Genomic DNA, 20,092 nt, shown 5'->3' with positions numbered 1-20,092 from the left:
AATATTTGATTTTTTTTGTTAGGCTTTAATGTTAAATGATATGTAATATATTTTTGGAATAAATTTTGAATATTTTTTTGTTTGTTAAATTTTTTTGAAATTGTTTTTATTCAATCTTTTTATTTTTGTTTTTGAATTTATAATTTTTATTAAATAATTTATTCAAATAAATAATTATTATTATTTTGTTCTATATAATATGTTAATAATATACTAACCTGTAACTTTTGTTGCCTTCTTCCTCTTCCACTCTCCACAGCACCACAGCACCACCACCACTCTTTTCTTCCTCCTCTTACTGTCCACAGCACTACCGGACACAACCACAAAAAATAATATAAAAGTGCACTGAAGAACTGAAGGAGTGAAAAATTAAAGTCAGAAAAATAACAGTGAAGGGGGTGCATGTACAATAACAATGATATTTAGGGTTTATACCATTTAAGGTTGTTGGAGGTTAAGAAGATTGCTGGTGGTTGAGAAATCATTAAGTAATCATTAATTTTTGTTTGACTTTTAGTAAATGAGGGCAAAAGTGTAAAATGGGAGGTGCAGAGAGAACGACTCAAACGTCAGCTAGGAGTAATAAGTGGAAGAAAAAGTGACAGAAACGTAAACTGAATTTAGGCCAACTAAATGCCAAGACAACATTTTTTGCACAGCTCACATCCACCTTAACCTCAACCTTATCAATTTTAACGCGTTAAATGGATAGGATTTTGTTCATTCAATTTTGAAAAACTTTGGAACCCGATGTATGCATTTTTAAAACCGGGTACTAAACTGAAAAAACCCACTTAAAAAGGGACCAAGTAAGCATTTAAGCCATTTAAATTTTATACAAATGTTATACACATATTTTTAATAAAATTCATATTTTTATTAAATTTTTTTAACATGATTAAATTTATATATATATATATATATATATTTTTTCAAAGAACTTCTTTTAAAAAGTTTTCAAATTTAAATAATTGTTATAAAATTGTTTATTTTTTTTAATTTTACATTTAGATTTGTAAAATTGTTACTTTTGAAGGAACGTATAGAAATTATTGAATTTTATACATTTTAAAAATGTACTATATTTAAAATAGTTGAAAAAATTGATAAATTTATTTTATTTTATGAAATGTTATTAATAAACAAGTTTATCTGAAATTAATTTTGAATTTTTTCTATTATCATTACTTTTATTAATAATTTTAAAATAATTTTAAATAAAATTTAATGTAAATATAAATATAAATATTAATAATTTTTTTTAAATATTTAATAAAAATATCAATTATAACAAAAATATTTTAATAAACTTTATATACAAATTAAATTCCCTTTTAAGAAATTGTTTAATTTTAAATAAAATTGAAACCAAATTGAAACGAAATTAAGATACAAAACTAAATTGAAACTAAACCAATAACCTCTGATATTTCACGTCATACTATAAAGATTATGTGACACGTCGTTGAATACATGATAAGTTTTTATTTTATAATAAAATTAAAAAATTAAAAAATTAAATAAAAATAAAAAGAAGCACATACTTGTGATATATTTTCTAAAGTTATTAGTATATTATTACATCAAATTTGTTAAGACGCATAAAAAAAAATTGATTTAAAATTTCTCTACAAAAATATAACAAATGATTTAACCCTTATATTTTTATAAAATATTGACTTTTTATAAATTTGAAAATATTTATATTATTTTTTTCTATTTCTAAATTTTTTTTAATAATTTTTTTAAATAAACATACAAACCAACTTGGAACTCTGAATTTAAAACTAGTTTTAATATAATAAAAAAAGTAAATACACACCACAGTGTATTGAAAATTTTTGAAAATTCAAGCTGCATATTTAACAGCTGGTAGTAATAAAAGAAGAAACAACTGCAACAACCATTTTGATTTTGTTAGATATATAGATTATTTGGATCGTTCCTCATTTTTTTATCATACGGTTCTGAAGAGTAGTGTTCACTCGTGTCAAATTATGGAAGAAGATCATACAGGTGAACCTTGTCCTACTCATAGTCTATAGAGTTTCTGTTGCTGCTCCTTCAATTCGATCTTTCGTCGCAAAAACAATGTCAGAGAAGGACTTAGGTTGGGATTTTCACCTCCGGAAGCTCTCTGTCAGTGGCAGAGACTCTAACACCGCCAACGATCCCGCTTCTGATCCTTCCCTTCTTCCTTCCGTACAAATTCTTACATTTTCATTCCGTTATACTCTCTCTATTTATTGTTAAATATTAACTTTGTGCTTGCTTTAATTTTGATTAGGTGAAAAAGCTTCATGCTTTATGCAAGACCGAGAATTCCGAGGACTTGGTGGCTAGGGTTTATACCTCCGTTAACAAGATTTTCCAGCGCGCTGCAGCTTCCCTCTCTCAATCTCGAACCTCCAATGGCCTTCTTTTGCTTGTAATTTTTTTTTAAATAAGTTGTCGATTTTATCGTAAATATTGATTCGATTTAATGTCTACATAATTGTTTCTCAGGCAATTCTTCAGTTTTACCTAGACTTTGGGGAGATTGTTCTTCACGATGCTGATCCTAGTCTTAGGACATTTTTTCGGTCGTGCTTGAGCAGGTGATCTTATAGAGTTTAACTTCTATGCATTGCAAGCGGAAGTTATTTTACACAAACTGCGGATTAGAATCAGTATTATTTTTAAGATAATTAGTGGAAAAGTTAGCAATGTTATGAAGTTCTATTTGGATAAACTCGTCTAAAACCAGTTAGAGAAGGAAAAACAACTTCTTCGTAAGTAATAATTAAATTTAAATCAGCTATTTGTGTGAAACTTTCCCCCATTAGCTTCTCCATATTGTTGATTTATAACTTGTACATAAGTTAATTTATAGCTTATGGAGAAGCTTTCGCTTTTTTTGTTTTTTCTTTCTATTCCTGTATATCAGTTTGTAACTGGGTGTGACAGTATAAAAATCTTTTACAAAATCAATGCTTAGACGATTTTCAATATATCAATGTTAAAAACATGTGATGTGAGTTGTCTTTAGCATTGTATATAGATGTCAAGATTAAATTTATGTAAAATTAATTTTGATCAGTTTTGGTTGGGATTACAATTCTTTATCAACCATAAGTGGTTCACGAACATAATTTTGATAGTTTGATGGAAGAAATACAGTATTATAGTAATGAACATCAGTAGAAGACCAGGAAAGCCAAAAAATAAAATAGTAAATATTTTTTAGCAACAGTTCTTTTTCATCATCATTGTTTCCTTGTGCCGCCTACTCAGAGAAGCAAGCCTAGGATAGATGTGATGGAAATATTAGGAACATGTTAGGAAATTAGATGTCTATGTAAGAAGGAAGAAAACAAATAGTTAGTTGGTTGGTTAGGAGGTTATAGTCTTCCTAATAGGAAGACTATATATAGGTGGGATTTTGTTGTTGTGGGGGGCGTTTTTGGTATGTTGAGAGTATAGACAGGATTATTAGAGTACTGCGAGAAGGGAAACATCATCCCTTATTGTATGACTGCTGCGAAACGAATAAACGAGGCATATACAGTTTTGAGAGGGTGTTTTTTTGTGTTTTCTGTGAGTGAAAACATCTTGGAACCGGTTTCTTCTTGCAAGAAACCTAACAGGACTCTTGGTGATTTTGTGTGGACTTCTTGAGCCTGAGAGTGAAGAAAATTACTTATTGTCTCAAAGACTGCTTATTCCGCCAAAATTGGGTGAAAGTTTTGTCTTCTTTTTCCTGACCAACCAAACAGTAAATAAAAGCTGAAATTTTTTATTTTATCACTGCAAAATTTACGTCTGATTCAATTCTTTACTGAACAGGTCTTAAGACTATGTAATATCATTAAAATGAGGTTATAATTCTACAAAATTATTTGTATCCTGTTGCAGGGAGTTTGCTGATCCTGTTGTTGCAGAAGCAACACTTGAATTTCTCATCAACAACAAGAAGAAGCTTCTAACTTCCTTCCCTAACTTATTACCTCAGGTGTAACTGAAGTTCTGTAGCTCCTTGCATTTTTAAAAATGCTTCATGGAATGAAATTAAAACATTTATAATTATCATGAGGAAATATTTGCGCAATGAGTGTTCTGTTTAGTTGTATATTTTTAGTTATTAAGTGAGGTCGTCAGAATGACACTAATAAAAATGTCACTGGTGAGTTATATTATTTCAGCTTTGTTTCGGGCTCCAAGAGTCATATATCTCTCTCTAAGGATACTGAACTTCTATAGTCTAACTTGAATGTGACCATGATGCATTCAAATTAACCTCTTGATTAAGGAACTTGTTCCCTTGGGCTTTGGAAATAATAATAGCATGTTTCTATCTGATATCATATCTAATTATTCTTTTGGCAGTTTTTTCCATTGTTATTAAAGTTGATTGCTTGGAATGGTGAAAGGTATGTACCCATTTTTCTTCCATTTTTTCATTCCTTGTTAGAATCCCATGATTTATCTTATAGTTAATATTTCCATGTACAATTTTAAATACATAATTAGGAATTAATTGTATTCCTAATTTAAGAGGATAATTTGGAGGATTAAGAGGCTGATAGTATATTTTAGGTTTAATTATTCTCGTAGTCTCTATTTATGTTGAGTTTTTTCAAATAGATCCATTTCTTATTTTTTTCTCAATTGGGTCCCTAAAAGTGAAAAATTGAAACAATTGGGTCCCTGCCGTTAAATTGGGTTAACAGGGTTAAATTTTAGGTGAGTTGTCAGTGTGAGCTGGAATCATTAGATTACGTGGCATATGCAGAGTCTCTTAGGTGGAAAATGTGTAATTAAAACATTAAAAAAAGGGTTTTTGAGATGTTAAGTTAAGCATCACCAAATTAGGGTTCATCACTAACAATTTGGCTCCGAGGCCTTCATTCCTTCTTTCACCACGCTCCGAGGCCTCCTGACAGGGAAGAGAGACATCAGATCATTTTAAAGGATGGGGCCGACCCTGTCAACGTGCGCCCATACTGCTACCCACATGTCATGAAAGAGGAGATCGAACGCCAGGTGGCCGAAATGTTGCATGTAGGGATTATTCGACCAAGTATAAGTCCCTACTCCAGCCCGATGATTCTCGTAAAGAAGAAAGATGGAAGCTAGCGATTTTGCATAGATTACTGAGCGCTCAACCGAGCGACCGTCCCCAACAAGTTTCCCATACCGGTGATCGAAGAGCTGTTGGACGAATTGAGAGGAGCGAGGTATTTCTCGAAGGTGGACCTCAGAGCCGGCTACCACCAGGTCCGGATGGGAGAGGCAGATATCCAGAAGACGGCGTTCCGGACCCACTTGGGGCATTATGAGTTCCTGGTAATGCCGTTCGGCCTCACCAACGCGCCCGCTACTTTCCAGAGCGCTATGAACGAGCTATTTCGACCGTATTTGCGGAAGTTCGTTCTCGTCTTCTTCGACGACATCCTCGTGTACAACGCGACATAGGCGGAGCATCTGCAGCAAGTGAACATGGTGCTGGACCGCTTACAAAAACAACAGTGGGTGGCCGACAGGAAGAAGAGTGAATTCGGGAGAACATCGATGGGGTATTTGGGGCATGTTATAACAAGGAGAGGGGTCGAAATGGATGAAGGAAAAGTGGAGGCGGTCGTTGCCTGGGAAGAACCACGAACGTTGAAAGCTCTAAGAGGTTTTTTTTAGCTGTGACGACAACACCGATGCTAGCGTTACCGAACTTTATGCAACCTTTCCATGTGGAGTGCGACGCCTCAGGGGTGGGAATCGGAGCGGTGCTGACACAGAAAAGGAGACCCATAGCATACTTTAGCAGAGCGTTGTCAGAGGGAACGCTGGGGAAGTCGATTTACGAGAAGGAGCTCATGGCGGTGGTGATGGCGATCCAGCACTGGCGGCCATATTTGCTGGGCCAGAGGTTCGTCGTGCACACGGACCAAAAGAGCTTGAAATTTTTGTTGGAACAAAGGATAACCACTCAAGCTCAACAACATTGGATTGCTAATCTCCTTGGGTACGATTTCGAGATTGTGTACTGAACGGGAGCCACCAATAAAGTTGCGGACGCTTTGTCACGAAAGGAAAGAGAAGAGATGGAGGAAGGAACCGAGAAACACAGTCCAGAGGTGGAGAAGGAGTTACGAGCAGACTTACAAATGAGTGGACCGTTATGCTGGCCAACCAAGGTGCTAGATAAACGGGGTCAGCAGCAAGGAGAAGACCAACGAGAGCAAGTGTTGATTGAATGGCAAGACGGAGGGGTGGAAAGTGCAACGTGGGAGGATCGTATGGTGATGCAAGAACAGTTTCCAGAGTTCAACCTTGAGGACAAGGTTGCTTCTCATGGGGGGAGTAATGTTAGGACATGGAGGGTTTATGAGAGGCGAAAGGCGAGGAAGAGTACTTAACTGATAAACAGTTAAGTGGGGTGGGAAAAGGGTCTCTATAAAAGGACCTCTTTTATTGTTTTCAATTAGACAGTTTTGTACTTTTGAGTTGTAGACCAGTTCAGACCTGGTGAAGGAGGTTAAGCTCCTGGTTTCCCAATTGTATTCTTGATTCTTTGATGTGAATACAAGACGTTTCTTTTTCCAATTCTTGCTGTTAGTTTACTGAAGTATGCGAGTAAGGGAGATAGTTAGGATTCTTACCAAGATCCCTAACAAGCTCCCCTGCCTTCTTATAAAGGCTCCCCAACCAACTAACCAAAACTCAACTAATTCCTAAACTATTTCCTTTTATTCTGCACACATTACCCATTATAACCTATCACATTATATCCTATCAGTTGGGCAAGGGCAACTCACTTACTTTGGAAATGAAGTAGGAGGAGTTGATATACCTAAAGGAGATGATAAAGAGTCCCTTTGTTGTACCTATTGTAAGTGGTCATGACACACTCAAGATAACTGCTGGAAACTTCATGGGAAGCTTCCAAATCCAAACTGAAACTGGACACTTAAAGGAATTCAAGGTGGAGGACATACTAAAGTCCATATGGCACAACTAGGCCGAGTAGAAGGCAATTCTTCATGGCTCACTACAATGTTCAACATAGAGGAGATTATGAAATTAAAAGGGGTTGCTTAACAAAACCTGCAGACTCAGGTAATAGTCCTTACTCCTATGCCCTCAATGCCTTAAAATTCCTCTATAGAAGGTGTCTAGATAGTTGATTATGGAGGCCACAGACCACATGACTCAATCATCTACTAGGTTTATAAACCTTGTCCAAGCAACATAAATATTGCACTTGTACATGGAACTTTCATAAACCAAAATCTTATTCTGAAGAATGTTTAATAGGTGTCCAAATTATCTACCATTTTGGTTTCTTTTCACAAGCTTTTAATGGATTTACACTGTTTAGTGTTTTTTAACCTTACAACCTGCCAATTTTAGGATCAGGGAATAAGGAAGATGATTAGACTTGATAAGGAAGACAATGGGCTCTACCTTCTAGAGGATACTAATAAGATGTGTAGCACTAAGAGTCATTTGTCTTTGCTGTCAGAAACCACTCTCTAATGAAGAGAAAAATCTGGTCATACCAACTACGCTTAGGTTATCCATCATTCAGTACCCCAAAAATTATATTTCTTAATTTATTTAAAAAAATTGATGTAAAAATGTTTCATCGTGATACTTGTGAATTTGCAAAGCACAAGCGTGTTGCCTTTCCCTCTCTTTAGCAATAAAAGAATGGTTGCTCTCTTTCCATTAATACATAGTGATATGTGGGGTCCCTCTAGTATTCCTAACAAGTCTGAGACTTGTTGGTTTGCTATATTTATTGATGATTGCACTTGAGTGTCATGTGTATTTCTTTTGAAACAGAACATTGAAGTGAGCCACACTTTCAAAAACTTCATTAAAATTATTAAAGATACAACCGTTAAAAGATATTTCAACCTAACATTGTCCTCCGTTTTTAATGAACAAGGGAAAATTCATGAATCTTCTTGTATGAACACCCACAACGCAATAGGATGGCAGAACGAAAAATTGAGCTTCTCTTCTCCATAAAAATGTTTCAAAACAGTATTGGGGAGAAGTTGTTCTTATTACTACCTATTTGGTTAATTGTCTACCCTCCAAAACACTAGACAATAAGAGTCCCATTCAACTATTCATGGACTTTAGGACACAAATCATCTTGTACCTGAGTCTTTAAATGTGTATCCTATGTCCATGTTCATTTTAATCATAGGCTGATCGGGCTATTAAGTACTTATTATTGGTTACTCAACTACTCAAAAGGGATACAAATATTGCCACCCTCCAACAAAACTATTCCTTGTGTCTTGTGATGTCACCTTTGATAAAAATACACTATTTTTCAACCTTATCTTCAAGACAAAAGCTCATGCATTTAAGATAAGGATAATTCGTGCATAACATAAAACCTTATTCTCCCAAAATCAAGTCGCATTAATAGTCCACCATCTATTAAGTCTGATACTTCACCATTTACCGACTTTAGTCCTGTTCCTTCTTCTGTGAAGCCCAAAGATAACTGGAGAACAAATTCAAAGTGCTATCCATCCACTACAAGTTTGCTTACGAAGGAAAAGGTCTATTATTCAATTCCACAAGTCCATGAATCTGAACCTATACCTAAAATACCTGACATTAATGAAGAACAAAATATAGTAACCATTGCAGTTCAAGATCTTCCAATTTCAGTGAGAAAAATTGTTAAAGCATGTACTCAAAGGCAAAGGTATTCTATTTAAGAGCAATTGCTCTTATATGAGTAATATCAAAAACAGTATTTTCTGACAGTCTTGTTTGGTTTGCGGTGTGGGGGATAAAAGGTAAATACTTTTCCTGCCGTATTCTGAACCAGTGAGGACAATCTATTGCTGATCCTGTACTCTTTCTTGTGCTTCCAAATCTTAAAATATATGTCATGGTAATTATATTTCTAACATTTTACTGTTCAAGTGACAGAAATGGTTTGAAGTGGAACATCAAAATTTAGAATATACTCATTTTACAAGGATAGTAAATATTGATAAAGAGAATCTATTTAGCTACCTGATGTTAGAATATTGAAGATTGACCTTTGTCTATCTCTTAGGTTTCAAGTAGAATATGTTATCGGTGTTAAATGAAATTAAATTCAATGTGCTGTGTTACTTTGGGGCATGTAAATTTACCATTGGAGTGTAATTCTCATTTTTTTGTGGCAATGTGCCTAGTGGATGGGCTTGGGGGGAGGGAGGGGCAGATATTAATTAACAATTTTTTTTATACTCTTGCAGATTAGAGAAACTATTTTTGAATGCCTTCCCAGCCTTGATATCACCTGGGTCATTTCTCCCCTTATTTCCATCTTTAGTAGACTTGCCAAGTATGTATAAATTATATTACTATCACCACTTATGTCTTGATTACCTTTTTATTTCAATAGAAAGATTAATATTTTCAATTATGATTGTTTGTCCTTTTGCATTTTCCCTCTCTTATTTTTCTTGATTACAAACAGCATAATTCAATTTATAATCAAGATTTTGAAAAAGTTGACCGTGCTAAATTTTTATGTTTAACTTTTCCAACTTATTGATCTTAAACACATTTTCCATAGCAATAACCATAATTATTGTGGGCCCCTTCCCCAATATTCAAAAATAACAGAGAAAAGGAGGAAGTATGAACTATTTTCTTCAGTAATTAATAAGGATCATCTGGAAAAATAGGTAGTTATTGAAGATGTTCTGTGTAATGAGTTTGACAATATGCTGAAAATCAGTTTCTTCTTATTTACCTTGACAAAATCTTTTAAATTCAATGTTTTCGTTCCCATATTTGCTAGTTTTGGTAGTAGCATTGGAAAAGGTGGAAAAAAGCTCTGGACCCTTAATTGGGAGCAGCATAGCTTCTATTCAGAAAAATACTGCCCCTAAGGTTATCTGTGATTCTTTAAATTATAGTGATGTCTAGCCAGTGTTGCAAAAGTGTACCCTATAAGTATTTCCAATGCAGATGCTACTTGCTCTTATGGACGAGGCATATACTGGTTCAACTATAGAAGATGGCGTAGGAGATTCTGAATATGAGGATAATAGTGCAATTGATGTCGCTGATCCATTGTTCCTTGAACTTTTGAAGGATGAAAATGATGGTATCGCTGTATGTTAACTTTTTTCTTGTTTGTCATGGTTGTTACTTCCATTTGTCTTGGTTCCTTTCGTCCTGTTATTCTAAAGCTAAAAGTTGAAGTTGCTGAGCCAGTTTTTCTCAGCCACATCATGTTTACCAATCAATAGTTACACAAGATTGATAATAAGTTTGCTTGCAGTAATATTGCTTTCTTTACATTGAAAGTTTAATGTTTGATGAAATTTTGAGTTCTAACTCTTTGATATTGTAGCCATATTACAAATTTGTGATTTTGTTTGGTATTTAGCTTCATTTAAATTCCTAAAGTAAATTCTATCATCTCTCAGGAACGTCCCTGGTCATCTCCAGTGATGACTGCAATATTACAGACTTCAGTCAATAGTCCTTACTCTGATAAGCTGAAAGCAGTACTTAGCTTGACTCCACGTCTTCTTGATGTGTACTTCTCCATAGCATTGCAAACTGTCAATAATTGTATGTTTTGTTCACACACACTTTCTATGCTTGTTTACTTTGAGGTTATTCAATAATACTGAGGATTTTGTCATTAGAATCTGTTTTTAAAGATATATGACTTGGCTGTATTTACAGTTTTTCTCTCTCTTATAATTAATTTTCAGCTCTGATTTGTGCATTGATTCCCCTGCTCATGTCGAGATATGCTACAATATTTCCGGACAAAATATTTTCATATGAGGTATTGATTGTATCTTCACTTGTCATTATGAGTTAGAATTTCTTTTGAGAACCAACATTTCAGAATGCATGAAGTGGTGTATTGAACTATGAGAAAAAAAAAATTGAAACATTGAGTTGAATGTATTTCTATAACAACACGGGTGATTTATTTATATGGAGAAAACAAAATCAACCTAGTAAACAAAGGGGATTTGGTTTCATCTAATAATAAAGATATGATACTAGAATAAAAAAGAAACATTACTATAAATACAAATATGATCTTTGTATTTGTGATTATAAATATATGATCTTTATTTATGTAATTATAACACTTTCATTCAAGCTGGAGAGTAAAGTCATATATACTCAACTTGCTGCAAAAATACTTGCATTTTGGTCCTCTCTAAGCCTTGGTTAATATGTCTATCTGTATTCCACTAGAGGTGAAAAATCTAGTGGTGATATCTTAGATTCCAGTTTATCTTTTATGCGATAGCATCAGTGTTATCTGTTATGGCAGAACTGGTGGCAAAATCATAGCTTGCCACTACAACATGAGGGTGGTTATGCAAGTTTGGCATCCCATGGCCCATCGTGACTGCTTTGGGTGGCAGTGCGGTGCCCATACAAAAGGAAGGAGTTGCAGCTGGCACCCATGTGAAACCCTAATCTTCTCTCCTTTCTTATTTTTCCCTCGGGAGTCAGCCCAGTTGTTTTTCTTTTCTAAAAGGTTGGGCCATACAACTCGACCTAAATCAAACATTACAACAAAATATTGACCTAGGCCACCTTACCCACAATGAACCAACAACCTCCTTCGATAGTGTGCAGTCTGGCAGCTGCTGTCATTGCACCTGCCGCTGTCACCGCTGCCACTGATGCTGCCGCCGACGATGCTACTGCCGCTGACTGCAAGTCCACCCACCTACCCACACGAACTAGAAACCTCCTTCATTATGTTTTGTTATTTTAAGTTTCGAACTTGAAAGTTCTGGTTTTTAATTTGTTTTTATTGTTATTTGAATTTCTACGCACAATATTATTATAAATAGTTGAAAATAAGACTTATTTTATTATTCTCAAATCATAAAAAATACATTCTCATACCCTTTATTTGTAATAATCTAGTTCTCCTAAAAAGGGAAATAGGAAAACTAGGAAAAATAAAATAAAATAAAAGATTATGTATCTATTTCCTCTAATTAAGAAGATTCTAAAAATATTATCTCAAATTACAACACTCCCCCTCAAGTTGGTAAATGAATATCAATCATTCCCAACTTGCCTACAAGATCTTGAAATCTACTCGGAGGAAGCCCTTTTGTAAAAATATCTGCTATTTGAAGTTCTGTAGGAACATGAGTTGTAATCACAAAGCCTGTGTCAAGATTATCTTTGATGAAATGTCTGTCAATTTCAATGTGTTTGGTTCTGTCATGCTGTACTGGATTATGGGCTATGCTCATAGCAAACTTATTGTCACAGTGTAGTTGCACCGGATTCTCCACTTTGACTTTAAGATCATCCAAAATTATTTTCATCCAGAGTCCTTCACACATTCCTTGAGCAAGGGCTCGAAATTCAACTTCTGCACTAGAACGGGATACTCTATCTTGCTTTTTGCTTCTCCATGTTACCAGACTATCTCCAAGAAATGCACAATACCCAGAAGTAGATTTTCTGTCAGTAATAGAACCTGCATAGTCAGCATCAGTATATATCTTCATAGTCAATGTGTCTTCTCTTTTGAATAATAGCCCCTTTCCTGGACTTGACTTCAAGTATTGGAGAATTTTGTCAACTGCTTGCATGTGTCTCTCTCTAGGATCATGCATAAATTGGCTCACTACACTAATTGCATAAGCAATGTCTGGTCTTGTGTGTGATAGATAAATCAATTTCCCCACCAATCTCTGATATTGGGCCTTCACTTCCAATTTTGTGATTCTGTTCTATAGGAATGGTTAAGGTTCTACATCCCAGCTTTCCTGTTTCTTTGAGGAGATCAAGTACATATTTCCTTTGGGAGATGAAAATTCCGTTCTTGGAGTAGGCAACCTCTATTCCAAGAAAATATTTGAGTTTTCCTAGGTCTTTCATTTCAAATAGAGTTGCCAATTTTTCTTTTAAGGCCAATTTTTCTGTTTCATCATCTCCTGCAATAATCATATCATCCACATAGACAAGCAATAAAGTGAGTTTACCTGTAGAAGAGTGCTTTATGAATAGAGTATGATCTCCTTGGCTTTGTCTGTATCCCAAGGAAACCATTGCTTTTGTAAATCTTCCAAACCATGCTCTAGGGGATTGCTTAAGACCATACAATGCTTTCTTCAAGAGGCATACCTTGTTTCTTTCATTTTTCACTTCAAAACCTGGGGGAATCTCCATGTACACTTCCTCATCGAGATTTCCATGAAGAAAGACATTCTTCACATCCAGCTGGTGTAAGTCCCATCCAAAATGGGCAGCCAAAGCGAGAATAACTCAAACTGTATTCATCTTTGCCACCGGGGCAAATGTCTCCTCATAATCAATCCCATATGTTTGGGTATATCCTTTTGCCACCAATCTAGCTTTATATCTTTCTATTGTCCCATCTGCCTTATGTTTCACTGTGAATATCCATCTACACCCTATTGCCTTCTTGTCTCTTGGCTTATCAACAATTTCCCAAGTTGAATTTCTTTCTAATGCATTCATTTCTTCTTTCATGGCTTGATTCCAATGTTCAAGTCTCATGGCCTCCTGGATTGAGGTAGGAATTTTTGTGGCATCAATGGCAGCAATAAAACTTTTGTGCTTATCAGAGAGATTGTTAGTCCAAACAAATTGAGAAATAGGATATTTAGCACATGATCTTCTTCCCTTTCTCAATGCAATGGGCAAATTCTCAGTAATACTTACGGGTAAATCCTCAATAATACTTACGGGTAAATCCTCAATAATACTTACGGGTAAATCCTCAATAATACTTACTGGTAAATCCTAAATAATACTTACCTCCTCCTCATTGATATCTTCAGGGATCCTCACCTCCGGAGTAGACAATTTTTCTTGCTCGAGAGTCGAAGTGGGTTGTTCTCTTCTTTCATATTTTTTGCCAAAAAATCTGTCTTCTTCCTCACTGTGGACTATGGTAGCTTCATTGCTCAAGTCTTGGGCATCCTGCAAAGACAAACATGGTAATGACAAGAAGGAGAGTTCATCCACTTCAAGTGCTTTCTTCTCCTGAAGTGGTGGACTGACATAAAAGGATTGTGTTTCATGAAAGGTGACATCCATGGTGATAAAGACGCGACGACTCTGAGGATGATAACATTTGTACCCTTTTTTATTAGAAGGATACCCAATAAAGACACATTTAAGAGCTCTGGGATCTAATTTACCATGATTAGGATGATGAGAGTGAACAAAAACAACACATCCAAAGACTCGACTAGGTAGACTCGTTAATAGGGAACAAGAAGGAAGAAAAGACAATAAAGACTCTATAGGACTAATGTCATTTAAGATACGAGTGGGTAACCTGTTGATGAGATATGTGGAAGTTAACACAGCTTCTCCCAGTAATTTTTTGGAATAGACATTTGAAAAAGAAGAGCTCTAGTTACTTCAAGAAGATGATGATTCTTTCTTTCTGCAACCCTATTTTGTTGAGGGGTGTTAACACAAGTTAGTTCCTGAACAATACCATTATGAGACAAAAAATTGAGAAATTCATGATTCACATATTCAGAATACTGGTATAATACCAGTTACCAGGGGGCCTCCAAGTGCACCCCCTTTGAAATGGTTTACGGGCAGCTACCACCTACCTTGACAAAGTTCATATCGGGGAAGACTATGGTAGAGGCCGTGGCTCAAGACTTGCAGACACGTGATGAAGCCTTAAAGCAACTAAGGTACCATTTAGTCAGGGCCCAAGATAGGATGGCTCAGTACACTAACAAAAAGCGGAAGGCATCCAATATCAAGGAAGGGGACTGGGTTTTTCTCAAAATCAGACCTCATAGGCAAGTCTCTAACACTTCCTCTCAAGTTGGTGCATATAAATCGTATGTACCAATCTTATTACAAATTTAATTATATATAGGTCTCCATAAAGACTTGGTGAAAATATATGCTAATTGATCACTTGAGTTAACAAACTCAGTCTTGATGTCTTTAGATGCAATGTTTTCTTGAATAAAATTACAATCAATTTTAATGTGTTTGGTCCTTTTTTGAAAGACAAGATTAGAGCTAATACGAAGAGCAGCCTAATTGTCACATAAGTGTCATTTGAGTGACATTTCCAAATTGCAGTTCTTTAAGAAAAATTGCTTAATCCAAACAAGTTCACATCTGTTTCTAAGAAAACAAGGGGGATTTATTAACATTGAGAAAACCAAATCAAGACAATAAATAAAGGAGACTTGGTTTAACAAAAATTTACTAGAATAAAAAGTAAACATTATTAAAAATGCAGGTATGATCTTTATTTCTGTATTATAAATATATACTCTCCATTTTGTGTATTAATAAATATGCAATCTTTATTTCTGTGATCATATCACTGTGCTTATTGGCTTCTGTACAATTATTGTTTACTATTTTAAGCTCTTCACTTTTTAGAACCTTTTGCTATAGTAATTGAGCCCCAAGGAATGAAAATAACTGACATTTTTATTCTGAGGTTACAGCAAATTCATTAAGTATTAAGGTGTTCAAGTATATAACAAATATTATGGTCACCAGCTTTGAGTAAAAAATACCTAAATTCTTCCTTTCAAGTTTTTCTTTTGTGAATGAAGTTTGTCTCATGCATGTTACTTTAAAGTTCTGTTGTTCTTTTCAGGTCCGCAAGCGACTTTTGGAGTTTATGTTGTCTACATTTCAGTGTTCACCAAACTTCATTGCCCTTTTAAAGGTATATCATGACAATATACTGCATTTTATTTACGATTATACATCAAGTACTTTTTATCTTCTGATCTATAGCAATATGATGAATGTGTACTGTAAGATTGATAGGATATGGAGAGTTTAAAGAAGGAAGAGAAAAAGGAATAAAGAGGGGGAGAGGCGTTAGGTAGCTCCTATAAAAGACCTGATATATCTTGTATTAGTCAGTTTTTGAATTGCTTACTTTGTATAGACAGGATCATTCTTATCCTGTGGAGGGAGAACTTGGCTCTCTTGGGAGGTTTTAGTTGTATAGTTTACCAAATTCAATACAGAATTACTCAGTTTACTGTCTTTACTGCCTTTTTGGTGTGTGTTGAGTGGAATTGAGATAGGTTTCCAATTTCAGAAACCTATCAAAGATTGTGCTATGTGAGAATATATTTAATTTTTGGTGATGACGCACAATATAGCAGCGTTTTTCTTTTGTGCTGTGATTTATGTAGAATTTGATCTTTCTATCTTAGAAAGCTCGGGCTTATGTCAAGAACCACTCTCGTGAAGGCTTATGCTGTTGGGCTATGGCTCTTTCAAGAATTAGCTTTTCTATAAGCTTTAGCCATTAGGTATGTTGGAGTTAGAAAAGAAATTAAATTAACAGAGGAGTAAGGGTCAGAACACGTTGCTTTTTAATGGTGAATCTTAATGAAGAAAAGAACTTATTTTATTCAAAATAGCAGTAGCATTTATAATGATTCAAATAATAACCGAAAGCAACCACATAACCATGTGGACAGAGAAAAACTGACTTGTTCCTAAAGTGTAGGAACCACTTGTTGACTAGGATGTGTAAAATAAATAAATAAAAAAAAAAATCTAATTTGCAGTTATAATACGTTTAACAAGGTAAAGGCTCCCCAGCCAGTTTTATATAACACTCCCCCTCATTCAAGACCCTTTGGGTTTGACGGGTTGGTAATAGGTACTGTCTTGTGCCTAAATTTACTTTTAAGAGGAATAGGTACTGCAGGGATCAAACTCTTAACCAATTAGTTATAGAGGCTCTAATCCCATATCAAGATCCAACTCTCCTAAAAATATTCGTGGTTAAATAGATATTCTTGAATGATTTTATATTTAACACTGTTATAATTATAGAAAGAAAGGAGCTAATTCTATATAATCAAGAATATTCAAATTACATATGTATTATTAAAAATGTTTTTATTTACTTTCGTATCATATTTTTGTTATAAAGGATATCAAATCTCCCCTATTTATTTTATTGATTCCTTTTCTCAATATAGGTAAGGCACCCGTGCTTTCTTAGAAACACATAATTTTAGCTTAATGTTGACTTCTTCCCTAGAATTTAACAAATACCTTATGTGAATTTATTGCAGAAACCTATAATGGACAGACTTGGAGAAGCATATGACAGCCCAGTCAAGGTTAGTCAATAACTATTTTAACTATTTGTGGAAGGGTGGTACAACCATCTTGACATAAAAATTCATTAATTTTCTTTAGACAGAATTAGCCTTGCAATTATGTTGGGCCATTGGGGAGCATGGTGGTGGTGGTGGATCTCACAAAGATGAAGCCCGTGAGCTTTTTGAGAGTCTAGAACTGCTTCTGTATGAAAACCTTTCCTCAAGGTATGATATAGTATTAGCATACACCTATCTTCTTCCAGTGCTGAGAGATTTCTAGGTAATTCTGTGATGACTTGGTCTACTTTGTTTACTTGGTAGTCGTGTGGGCATGACACAGGAGGTATCCCTTGATAAGGATACTTACAGAAGGTCATCACAGTCCAGGCTTTTATGTTTTGTTGTGACAGCCATAGCAAAGCTTGCTACACATCATCGAGAGTTAATACCAAGAGCACGTGTATCCTTGGGCAAGGTATGGTGTCGAAGTTGCAGGACCAAGAATAATAGGTTATTTATGATGTAAATATTTTTCTAATTTGGTATTAGGTTATTAATGATGTAGCTATTTTTCTAATTTGGTATTTGCTTTTCAGGTGGCTCGGTCTCGAATTTCTGATGCTAGAGTATGGAGGCGTGCATGCGATTTCCTGGGTTTGATGAAAGACCCTGCTATATGTTCATCCATATTGGGGCCTTCGCGACCTACACAAGGTACAGCGCAGAAAGTTGGCAGCATAAACTGGAGTGAAGGTTCAAAGAAGATGATTGCACATATTCCATTTTACATTCTAGGGGAACAAGAAGGTGAAACATACTGTGTTCCCGTTGACATTCATTCATATGCATCACATGCACATGTTCTGCATTTGGGAGTACCTTTGAGATAATCATTTTCATTCTAGCTTCACTTCGTGTCTTGCTTGCACACTCATCTGCGTGAATATTTCTCTTCAGTAGTGAAATTTGTACTCACCTTTTATGTTGCTTGCTACAGGGCCACCTTTTCATGATTTCTCATTTTCAGATATCATTCCCAGAAGATGATTGCAGCTGAAATTTACAAGTGGCCATCTCTGTATTATTGTGTATGGTCATCTCGAGGTCATTCTGATATTATTGTTTAATCTGTATACCAGTTAAGCCTCCGTGAATAAGCATGTTCAGTTTAGTTATTTCTCCATATTTCTGGGTTTTTTATCCTTTAAACAATCACTCCTTAAAATGACTCTAGTTGTAAGCAGACAAGTGAGTGGATTTTGACTCTTGTTCTACCAATACTTCTGTCCGGCCCTTTGGATAATATTCAGACTACTGTAGTGTGATGTTTTTGTTCAATTTGCTTATTGTAATTTTTTGGAGGTAACCATTGAGGTTTGCAGAAGTGCCATACTTAAATCAATGTTGGAATGGAAGAATTATATTTCAAAGCAGCTTCTCACTTACAAGCCATTAAATTCAACTCTCATGCTAATAAATTAGATGTAAGCAAGTATAATAATTTAAGAGGAATGAAGAAAGAGTAAAATCATTGTGTCAAATTATGCCATTGAAGTATGAGTATCTTACAAAGAGGAAAAGTAACATTGAAACATTGATAACTGATACAATGCTATAAAAGCTGGATATAAAGGTAGACTCAAGGAGTGTTAATAGAGGTGAGAATCTCAGAAAGGGTTAGGGAACAAAGGTAAGTAACTCATCTAATTGTTCTCTTTTATTTTTTTTTCCTTATTTCCTCTTCTATCGTAATTCTTTAGTGCAGAGTCTGTCCTGCATTTTGTCTAAGTTTTTCGGTTTACCTTGATTTCATAATTTTTAGCCATGTGTCCTCACAGGAACAGAATTTCGGTGCTCCTTGCTGATGGTTGCCACCTCATTCACTATTGATTGTTTCTTACCCAACAATTCCACATCCATAAACATCAAACGTGTCTCTAAGGTTGAAATTGGGATAATCTTGTAGAATAGAAAGATCATTCCTGGTAGCTTAAACTCCCTTCAATCCTTCCCTAGAGATTAAAACTTGAGATTTGTTTATTTCCTCTCAAGACAACTCTAGATAGCAATACCTTGGAAGGACAGTGGATAGGATCAAGTTCATCACTCAGAAGTGAAAGTGAAACATATTGCCGATGTTGATCTCCTTTGCATATCTAGTAATGACACAAGAAAAAGTGTTGAATTTCGGCAGTGAGAGGAAGATGCAATATAAGCAACATGACCAATTTTTCGATTGATTGGAAAGGGACCAAAGTATCAAAGTCCAAATTCCTGAATCTTCTGCAGTGCAAGTGAGTTGTCTATGAGACAAAGGTTTAACCAGGATTAGATCAATCACTTTAAACTTCAATCGGGTGCATTTATTGTTTACATACTCAGCTTTGATTAAATTAATTTTCAACTGGTTGAGAATTATGTCACACGAGGAGGGGTCATGGTGGTCCTAAGAATACTTAGTAATTCAACTTTAACTCACATTTTATCAAAATATGCAAAACAAGTAAACTTGGGTGATTAACATATATGTTTGTTAAATTAACATTAAAACCAGCGAGACTTAGCAAGTGACCATCATGATGAAAGAAGGAACCACAACAGGAGAGTTAGACAAAAATAAATGAACCATTGGAGTGGAAGTTACTGCATTGATCATGTCCACTAAAGCAACCTTGATTATTGCGATTGTAGTTAGACACAAAACAATTGTTCGAGTGACGATTAAGATGAGCGATCAATGTTCCTTTAGGCTGAAGTGTTCATGGAAATGTTAGAAGTAGTAGTTTGCATCTTTGCTAGACTAAATTCTTCGAGATTTAGAATAGAATGAGCCTAGACAAGGAAGGCAAAGGGTACCTTTGATGGTTATGGTTACTACATCATGAAAAGGTTTTGGGCAAACCAAATATAAGCTACAATACCAAATGATGATTGCTGATAAGAGTACCAATTATTTTCAATTGATCAAAGAGTTGTTT

The 20,092-nt window shown here is 35.0% G+C and overlaps 1 protein-coding gene across 2 annotated transcripts; it reads left to right on the top strand.

Moving 5' to 3' along the window:
• The first annotated feature begins 1,942 nt into the window (after nucleotides 1–1,942).
• On the top strand, nucleotides 1,943–18,452 carry LOC124831628 (AP-5 complex subunit zeta-1). Of its 2 annotated transcripts, XM_047305683.2 has the most exons (16): nucleotides 1,950–2,205; nucleotides 2,291–2,431; nucleotides 2,509–2,600; nucleotides 3,898–3,994; nucleotides 4,369–4,412; nucleotides 9,255–9,343; nucleotides 9,806–9,897; nucleotides 9,976–10,122; nucleotides 10,440–10,587; nucleotides 10,734–10,810; nucleotides 15,635–15,706; nucleotides 17,085–17,132; nucleotides 17,212–17,339; nucleotides 17,436–17,589; nucleotides 17,711–17,921; nucleotides 18,112–18,452. In XM_047305683.2, exons 1-16 carry the CDS (start codon nucleotides 2,095–2,097, stop codon nucleotides 18,159–18,161), a joined length of 1,701 nt encoding a protein of 566 aa, XP_047161639.1. In that variant the 5' UTR covers nucleotides 1,950–2,094; the 3' UTR covers nucleotides 18,162–18,452. The 2 variants fall into 2 exon arrangements, with proteins under 2 accessions (XP_047161645.1, XP_047161639.1); XM_047305689.2 differs by lacking the exon at nucleotides 18,112–18,452 and having other exon boundaries at nucleotides 1,943–2,205; nucleotides 17,436–17,624; nucleotides 17,711–17,915.
• Nucleotides 18,453–20,092: the final 1,640 nt, after the last annotated feature.

The sequence above is a fragment of the Vigna umbellata genome, chromosome 6, assembly GCF_029865625.1.
Source record: "Vigna umbellata cultivar VRB3 chromosome 6, Vumbellata_1.0, whole genome shotgun sequence".
NCBI lineage: Eukaryota > Viridiplantae > Streptophyta > Magnoliopsida > Fabales > Fabaceae > Vigna > Vigna umbellata.
The sequence above is the reverse complement of the archived record's forward strand: the minus strand, read 5'-3'. Positions and strand labels throughout refer to the sequence as shown.